This window comes from Aristolochia californica, unplaced genomic scaffold, assembly GCF_029961685.1.
Source record: "Aristolochia californica isolate CCGP_79_NKW_82.1479 unplaced genomic scaffold, dmAriCali1.0.hap1 SCAF_203, whole genome shotgun sequence".
NCBI classification, from domain to species: Eukaryota; Viridiplantae; Streptophyta; class Magnoliopsida; order Piperales; family Aristolochiaceae; genus Aristolochia; species Aristolochia californica.
Genome location: NW_027181886.1, coordinates 26,083 through 35,448, shown reverse-complemented (window position 1 = coordinate 35,448; position 9,366 = coordinate 26,083). Strand labels below are relative to the sequence as shown.

Here is a 9,366-nt window from a genome sequence, read left to right as displayed (position 1 = left end):
TGGGGTACCTATCCAACTGTCTCTGCCGCTGGTTCCACTGGATATCGATCCAACGGGTTCGGACGCAAGCGAAGGGAAGCTAGGTACTATGGTTCAATGGGTGAGGATGCTAGGTTACCTGGTTCTCAAATCGGGTATTGAACCGTCTCTCCCTCCTGCAGCATTGCCTCTATCTCTACTTCTCGGTCTCGATCTCGAACTCAAACTGATGTCTAGCTGCCTGAATCTCTGCTTCCTTCTACTACCTGCAGGCTAGCCTCACGTTATGATTTGTATATCGATCCCTTGGTTGGAGGACGGATCTCGCTACATACTAGAAGGATGTTAATCGCCGCATTTGAACTACCTACCATGAACCTTCTACCCCGAAATCCCACCACTTAGAGTCCATAGGAGGTTGCGGGATGGGAACTATCGGGGCAACACTCTACCAAACTACCAAGGGGAAGGGGAAATCGCAGTAGGTTTCTATTGAACCCGATTTCGGTATTTTCGGCTCACCGAATAACACCACTCGAGCTTTTACACAGAAGGAGATCACCACCTCTCTGGACCCCATTACTGTCGCACCACGATACACCACCCCTCATAGCCCGTAAGCAAGAACATAAGCTTTTTTCTACCATTTCTGGGTTCTTGCGCGACACAGGGGCTGGCCCAGGGATCACGACTTCAACTTCAGGCCACTAGGAACAACTCATTACCCCACCTAAGCGACTAAGGCTTCAATGAAAGTGGAGGGGATGGACTTCGAACAATCGATTCGTGGTCAGGCAGTGAACTCCCAAAGCTGAAGAAGGGTTCATCTGGCCATCTTTCTAGACGAAGTATCTCCTTGCATAACGCATGCTTTCGTTCGCATTAAACCTCGATAGGCGAGAGGAGTAAGCACCGCAATGTGAAGCGCGATCTCGTACTAACACATACTTAACATTGAATAACTTGCATGCGGCGTTCAAGCCACAACCGCGGTATGAGTTCTGATCTCCCACCTGAACTGCACGAATGGTTTGGGGGGCGCAAGTTCAGTCGTTAAGCGTCACGAGTCTACAAGCCAGCGCAGGTCCTCTCTGATCAACTCGTGAGGCCTCTATAGCAGCCTGTTGAGATCTGCCTCCGCTTTCCTTGTTGCTGATCGTGGCTCCCATCGTGAGACCCCTTCTTTCTTCTCAGATCTGGCGTGATCTGCCCTTATAGCAAAAGGGGCGTCACTCTCTGGGATTGGTTCGTGTTTCTGCTGCGGAGCATCTCTGTGATCTGCGATATTGAATCCTGCTGCAGGTGGTAGTTCAGCCAACGTCTCCTATTCTTGCTATTGACTTCATCGTTAGGCTTCTTCTTGCTGTTTGGATCAAATATTCTCCGCGGGTGGCACTACTAGCAGCTCTCTCAGTTTATTTCCAGGACTGAGAAAGGAGGAATCATCACTGCTTCTGCTCTTAGTAGTTCTGGCCCTGCTACTCTTCTTTGTTCTCTGGTTTAACCTTTAAGATTCAGGCTGCCGTGAGCTGCGTTGAGTTATTTGCTGCTGCGTGTCCCTGCCTTCATCCTTCTCTGACGCTGCCGCTTGGAGTCCACTTTTTGAGCTCTGCGACTGTTGTCTGCTGCGAAAGTCTGTGTCCTAAGGCAATCCAGACCAGTCTGTCCTTCATCGTTAGCCAAGGAGACTGATCTGACAAAGCTGGAGTGATTCTGGAACAGTGACGTCAAAGTTGGAGATTCCTTATATGTTTTATATGTCAAGTCTTTGTTTGGCAGAATCTGAGAACCACAGTCTCAGATTCTGTTGAATGAAGTTAGCTGGTTTTTCGGGGGATAACTCCCTGAATCAAGCTGTCTCCCGGGGACAACTATCACTCATGGGCATAAACTATGAAGATGTTCATCAGTGGAAGGCATTACTAAATCGTCGATGAGTCTCTCCTCCTGCATCAGATGAGAAGTATGGAGAGAAGGTTGCTGATATGAACAGCACTAACGCATTAATTCTCTCGTGGTTTTCGAATGCTATATCTCCTGAATGAATCCAAGATTTTATGCAAGGCAAAAGAAGTGTGGGATTAATTAACTGTATTGCCAGAAAAATAGAGCTCGTCTATATCAGCTAGATCAAGAGCTTCGAAATATTAAACAGGGGGGATCTGTCTATTCAAGCCTATCACTCTAAGCTGAAACGAATCTGGGACCGATCAGATGTGTCAAGCCTCTTGTTGCAGCCCTAAAGACAAATCTGTGTGCGCATCCAGAGAAAGAGGATGAGAAAAGGAAGGTCTTAGCATTCTTGGCTGGTCTAAAATAAGAGTATTAAAACATGTTTGTTGGTTGTGCTACCTTGAAAATCTCTTCCACCTATTCGATCCATTCTAGCTATGCTGCTTCAAGAAGAAACTCGGCCTCGAGAAGAAACAGAAGAATGGGATAAGAGCACTTTGTTATCAGCCTCAACTGAAGTCGAATTTCCTTGATGCATCACTTGTTGCCGATGCCGAGGACGTGGATCATTCTCTGGGCGTGGACATGGCCGATTCTCTTCAAATGAAAAAGCAGATTTTTTCGAAGAAAGGGCCACACTAATGAGCCTTGCTTTAGTAGCAAGGAAATGCTGCGCTTCCTGGAGCAACCGAACCTGATGTAGATAAAGGTACAAATGGTCCCAATTCAGTTTCTGATCCAGCAAAGATTCTTGCAAATGTGCTTGCTGCACTTCCTGAGAAAGAAGTAGTCTGGGTATTGGATCCGCTCTTCTGTTAGCATAAACATGAATTAGATTCTATTCTTCTTCTTTATTCTTAAAAAAGAGAACCCCCCACCCGAACCATTCTTAATACCACCAAGCCCTCTCGAATTAGTTCTACGATAGAAGCTTTCAACGTACACCCGGGGAAAAATCTTTCACTCACTGAGAAGTGAAAACCTGTGACTATATCGTCCTGAAGACGGATGCGACGGGAAGAAATGGCATTTGGAAGTGTTGCTGACTTTACATTTAGGTTTCGGCATAACAAAGCTTGCACTGTCTTTTCGCACTTAGGCGCACAGCGTGCCGTTGGTAATGATTCTACTACGGTGCCACAAATTCGCAAGCTGATCCTAAGTAATCGTTGTTGTTCATTGGATTCCGGAGGAACTACTTCGTTAGGATTGGGGAATTGCTGCGATTCTTCCTGAATAGCCTCGATTCTTCCGTCGAGAGTCGCTTTGAAAGTCTTACCTAAACTCTTCCGACTGAATATGATAAAGCCTATAAAACGACGAGCTACTATCATTTCTTCATTATAGATTGAGATCTTCTTCGAACTTGATGCACAAATAGATAGAATAGCAGCAAATAGCATCTTTCTATCCAGCATATCCAACGAAGTCAATCTCATTTAGAAACCAGCATCTATCTTTCAGCAACTAAACGGGAAGTTGTTTAGGACAGGACTATAGAATCGGATGCGCTCGCCCAGCGAGAAAGGCCCTGCCCCTGCCAAGTCAAAAAAAGAAAGAAGAGAACGAAACGAGAACAGAACTTCGTATTTGGTAACTCTCTAGTAGTCATGTTTAACCTTGAATGCAATTTAAAAATTCTACAGCAATAGTCCCTCGGACTCGGAAAGTGATAACGAAAATGGCTAACCCAATAGCAGATTCCGCAGCTGCCACTGTTGGAACTAATGAAGCAAATGATTGACCCATCATATCATCCAAAGAAACAGAAAATACCAAAAAGTTCGAATTCACAGCTAATAACATTGATTCAATTGGCATTGACATAATAAGAATATTTCGTCTATTAAGGAGGATTCCCCGAATACCTGAAATAGAGATGATCATCGAAAATGTGAAATATTTGATAGGATCCGTTTCGGGAACGTGGAATGTTGGAGAAATTCAAATAGAATAGGGATTCAGCCACAAGAGATTTTTTTGCCTTTTGTCTCCGATGGCTACCCGAATGAAGAAATCAAGGACGAATACCAAGAAGTACAGAAAAGTGGATTTGTTTAGATGACCCTTCTCTGTCTTTCTGTGTATATATAACTACTTTGTCTTTCTTCATACAGATGCTCCAATACGAGTTGTGCCTCATCGGTCTCCTCCCAAAGGCTAGGGTGGTGGGCAGCCCTGTAGCCTGGTCTTTCCCATTCCATCACATCTTCCAGAACGGAATCAGTGATTTCATGAACAACCTCCGAAGACGGATGATGCCCGTCAAAGGATAATAGGGTTCCGACAAAAGAATATATCTACCCTTGAAAGGACAAGGAAAAGAGTCTTTCGACTTCCCGGAAATCCTCTATGAATTGGTTGTACTCTTGTTCCGATGAGGCGCTTTCAAAGAGCTGTCCATCCCTATTTGCCCCTGATCCCCCCGTGCCGTGGTCCCACTGCAGGTAGCCACCCGTCTTGCTTGTTGCAGCTTTTCGTCCGTCCATAATAGCAAACTCGCCTTTGTTTGCTCTCCGCATCGTCAGAGCGCCCCGCCCCGGGACGTTGGCTGCTGTGTACGAAGATTGAGCTAGGCCGGCACTTGTTCCATCCAGCCCAGCCCGAAGTCGTACAATTATTGTTCAATCCAGCAAGTGAGCGGAGCCCTGACCTACGGATTGAGCCATACTAGCGCACAAGCCCCAAGTAGTAATAGGCGCCGTAGGCTCTCTGTAGTAAAGGGGCGGAGCACAAAGTAGTAATAGGCGCCGTAGGCTCTATTGCGTAAAGGGGCGGAGCACAAAGTAGTAATAGGCGGTCTTTAGGCCCCTGCTGTTGCTGCAGCGCACACGCCCCCAAGCCTACAATTGCAATAGGTGCTTCAGCCCTATTGTGCCCTATTGTTATAAGCGTCCAAGGTAGCATGCTTCAAGCTCTATTGCTATAAGGGGCGTGTGCGAAGTGCGGTGCCCGCGTAAAGGGGCGTGTGCGCTGCAGAGGCACTCTTGCTATCAGGTACTGAAAGCCCCTGTACGCGTGCTTCTCGCTCTATTGCTATAAGGGGCGTGTGCGGGGCCTAAAGGCCCCCTATTGCAATTGTAGGCTTGGGGCTTGTGCGCTAGAAGCTCGCTGGCTTCAAAGCCGTATCTTGCTGGCTGCTGAAAAGCCGTTGCGCGCTAGCTAGCTAGCGCTCACGCCCAAGGTAGCAAGAGGGGAACTTTATTCGCCCTAGGGCACTGCAGCCCGCGGGCACTTGCAGTTTTTCAGCTCCCCCCTAGCTTGGCTTGGTATTTGACTACTCGACCGATCGACTCAAACAAATTCTTATTGGAAAAGGTCGATCGATGAGTTGTTTCTTCTCCCGCAGTCTCTTTCATCGCAACGATTCTTCCCCGTTCAAGAAGAACAGTTTTCGTGATCGAATTACGAAATAGATATACAAACTGTATAGGATCATTCGCTGGAATGGGATAAGTGATTCTTTTATAGGATCCCAATGGGATATTAGAATCCACTGAAGATGCAATAGGTATTTGTGATCGATCCGCCTCAAGTATGACCGAGGACTTTCTATCTGCATCCATAATAACTACACAATCTGGTTGTTGGTTCGACCCGAAATTTCTCTTCTTGTTTCTCGAACGGATTTTTTTCGGACTTGAACAATTGGTCAAAAAACCCCCGATCCTCCATTGAGAATCATTGATACAGCCGATTTTCGTCGCCATTTGTTCCATTATCTCATCGAATAACGAATTGGTATTTACAAAGAAGGAACGGCCTTTTTGACGAATGGGAGATCCTATAAAATGACAAGCGTTTCGTAAACTTATCAGTGTTTTGTCTGAATCGAGAATAGCAATTCCATTTCTGGAACCACAGATATAGACTTTGAAATGGTGAGCAGCTACCCGACGGCCTAGATGTGCGTTCGTACTAAGTAATTTTTGAATCACAATAGAATGGATTGTCATTTTCTTTTTTCGTTTCTCGAGTTGGCTCAGGTGGTTAGTTTAGTAGAGAAGAGAATAGGTTCGCCGAGTAAGAATTAAAAAACGATGCTTCCTTGGCCGTGTGAGACATGGATTAGTATTATGTTCTTATTCCATGTGATCTGAATAAAACAGATCCCAATCACTCCTGGCCTTGCGGAAGGAGTGAAAGTACCTGCTAGCAGCACCCTTCCTTTGCGGATCCTCTAGGATTGCTTGGAGGGTGGGAATTGTATATTCTCCATCCTTACCAGGATTACGAACGAACTTCGCTCCTTCCTTAAGCCAGAAGCGACTTCCGTCCAGGTCTTCCATTTTTCTGAGGATGAGCTTTTTTAAATGATATGTCTCCGTCGCCAGCCTAAGAAAATCAGGTTTGGCGGGCGCCCCCCAAAAGACCATTAAGCGCTTCGCAACGCAATATCGAGGATCGCTTCTTTCTTCGCTTTCTGCTTGCCGCCTTGGCGACTCAAAGTCATCAAAGCAAGGCTGCTCGGGATGGGGCCCCCCTGCAGGAATAGCCCCCTCCCCTGCAGGGATATTGAGATCTATTTCCCCCCGAGGGAAAGGTCTGGAGCTCGATGAGCCCGCATCCAATCCTCCTCCTCTTCCATCTCCCCCCATAACATGGTCTGTCGGGGGAAAATGGAGATCGACTCGCGAGGGAGGACCGAAAGAACCGCCTTCGAATCCTCCTGTTAGAAGGAGAATGAGTAGGCGGAAAAAGAGCAGAAGCTTACCACTCCAACTCGCTCTGGCAGCAAAGAAGCGAGTCAGATAATGGGCCAGCAAGATACGGCTTTTTGGCCGTATCGCGCTAGGCGCTCACGAGCAAGCCCCAGCTGAAAAAGAAGCCGTAGCGCCCAAAATAGGCCTCCTCTTACTACAAGGTGCGTAGCCCCTTGTAGTAAGAGAGCCGTAGGCGCCTCTTACTACAAGGGGCTTGTGCGCAAGCAAGCTCAAGCCGCGAAAGCCAGCGAGCGAGAAAAGCGAAGCGAGCCAGAAAGCGCACAAGCCTTAGGGCACTTGCTGCCATACGCACACGCCCGCGAGCTAAGCGCACACGCCCGCGGGCGTGTGCGAAGTTGGCGTGTGCCTTGCCCAAATTGCTACAAGGCGCTTCAAGCCCTATTGTGTAAAGGGGCTCGCACGGCTACTATTGCTACTTGACTTTGGGCGTGTGCGAAGCGGGCGTGTGCGAAAGCTCCCCTATGGAGTCAAGCTGGCTCGCTTCGCTGCTTCGCTCGCAGGCTTTCGCGCTTTGAGCGAGCGCATCCGCGCTCCGCTCACTGGGTTCAAAACCAAAAACGGTCGGTATAGCAATTGAAAGCCGAGTGCTATCAACGCCATTAGACGATGATAAAATGACATTCAAAAAAGAATAAGAATAGGCGGATCATACGTATGGCAATTCTCAAATATCTATAGCGCAAATACAGAAAAAAAAACTCCAAATCCAACCATACTATTATACGATCCGGAGATCTAAGCAAGGTTGCCTTAGATTGAATCAAACCTACAGTAGTAGTAGTAGATCGCAAAGAAGTACTTTTTTTGGTCAATTTACCAGACCCCAAGGGACAGCGCTTGCTCATCCAATCAAGAACCCATTCGCCACCTTGACGGGAAGTCCCATGCGTCCGTGCACGAGCACCTTCTATCTTCTCTTACCATGAGATCTTCACACTTTTTTTTGGCTGTAAGTCGTTTCCAAATTTCTAGCATTGTTATCACCATAGTTAGTTTGGCTTAGATCGATCACGTTCAAAGTACAAAACCGATTTGGTCGTTGACTTGGCACGTGTGACTAAGCTGCACAAGTTTGACTCCCTTATTATATTAGTAGGAGCAACTTTGAATGTGCATATATATACCGAGAAGAAAAAGGTAATGTAGTTGTCTAGCGAAGGTCTATCTATCTCACGAGTTCTAAAAAGACTAGTAACAAAAGACTTTTGTCTTAAGAGGTGTGTGAATGGTCGTCAAACCCCCTCAAGGTGGGCCATGTCTCTCGAAAGAAGGTGTCCCCCCCTTATCTCAATACATGTAGTCCGGCTCCATTCTAGTTATTATGAAAAGCATTTTTTAATATAATATAAATGTCTTATTTATTATATTATATAATTTAGATTTTTGGCTAAACGGAAGATGTAACCGACGACGGAATTCCGTCGTCTTTTTTTAGTCTTTGTTAAAGCCTGTCCGTGCCTTCCGTACCACTTCCTGTGTGAGTTTTTTAACAAAGTGAACAACACACACTTGTTCCCGTCTAAACAATGTTTAGTTCCCACCATTGTTCCGAAACCAACCGTTCTTTCTTATTTCATCCACCTCTATCCGAGATCTTTTTCCGTTATTCTATTCGTCGTAAACACACTTAATTTCCCGAGTTATTAGCATGAATTACCCCCTTTAAGACTCCTCAATCATTCTTCGTAACCCTTCATTAAGAGATGTGACCACCCGCATGCGTCGTATCCTTTCGCACGTGCGACGCCGATTCTATCTTATGACGAGAGATGCTTCTATTCTAAAGCATCTTTTTGAATTGAAAGAGAAGACGAGCTGTTTCCTGGTAAACGAGTTGCAAGAAGGAAGAGACCTTTTTTAGGAGGAAATTTCTCTTTCTTGGCAATTCTATCATGGCACCGAGGAATAGAGCTAGGACTACCTCCTCGACGCCTATCCGAGAGCGAATATCCTTTGATTTTTCCCTTCCTATGTTTATCTGAAGACGATGTGGCAAGAGGTTCAGTCCGAAGAATTGGAGCAGACTCTGCTCCAGGCTAAGATATTTCAGTGCGTCGAATTTCCGGAAGTGCAACAAGACATTCTGGAATCTTGCAGTCGAAGCGAAAAACTTATGACCGGAACAGGTTATCAAAAATGCTAAGGAGGCGTACGATCAGGATGATTTTCTTAACTCCGGCCGACTTGATGTCACAGCACTACCGAATAAAGGATTGGAAGTTCCTAAGAAGAAGAAATTAGGCCGCAGTGCATTTCTTCAGTCTATGTATGAAGAAGCCTATCAGGAATTGGAAGAGATGCCGTCACGACAGTATAGTGCCGAGCACGGTTTTTTTTTGAACTATAACAAAGCCGGATGGGATTAGTTCTCCTGAAAGACTCTCCGATTCCTCTCAAGCCACACCCCCAACATACAACTATGTGGGAATGCCATCCTCCATATAAGCTGCAGACGGGGGTTGAGGAACCTCCTTTTCCCCCACCTGAGAGCGACCTCTTCAATTCGACCTCGATGCCTCCCCATTCCAATCCATTCCTTCCCCCCCAGCTTCAAAAGAAGGCGGTTGACAAAGCCCTTCAGTTGCAGTAGCAGTGCCCCCCTCTTTCTATTTTGGGCCCAAAGGGCACAAAGTAGGAATAGTGGCACCCGCGCTTCGCTCGCTGGCGTTCGCGCTTGAAAGCTCGCTTCGCTGCTTCGCTCGCAGGCTTT

General features: G+C 46.5%; 1 protein-coding gene across 1 annotated transcript; it reads right to left on the bottom strand.

Moving 5' to 3' along the window:
* Positions 1-3,823: 3,823 nt before the first annotated feature.
* LOC137957503 (small ribosomal subunit protein uS2m-like) lies at positions 3,824-8,595 on the bottom strand. The gene is given in 2 exon segments (XM_068805149.1): positions 3,824-5,282; positions 5,285-8,595. Coding segments are annotated over 2 exon segments (648 nt in total). The 5' UTR covers positions 5,889-8,595; the 3' UTR covers positions 3,824-5,238.
* Positions 8,596-9,366: the final 771 nt, after the last annotated feature.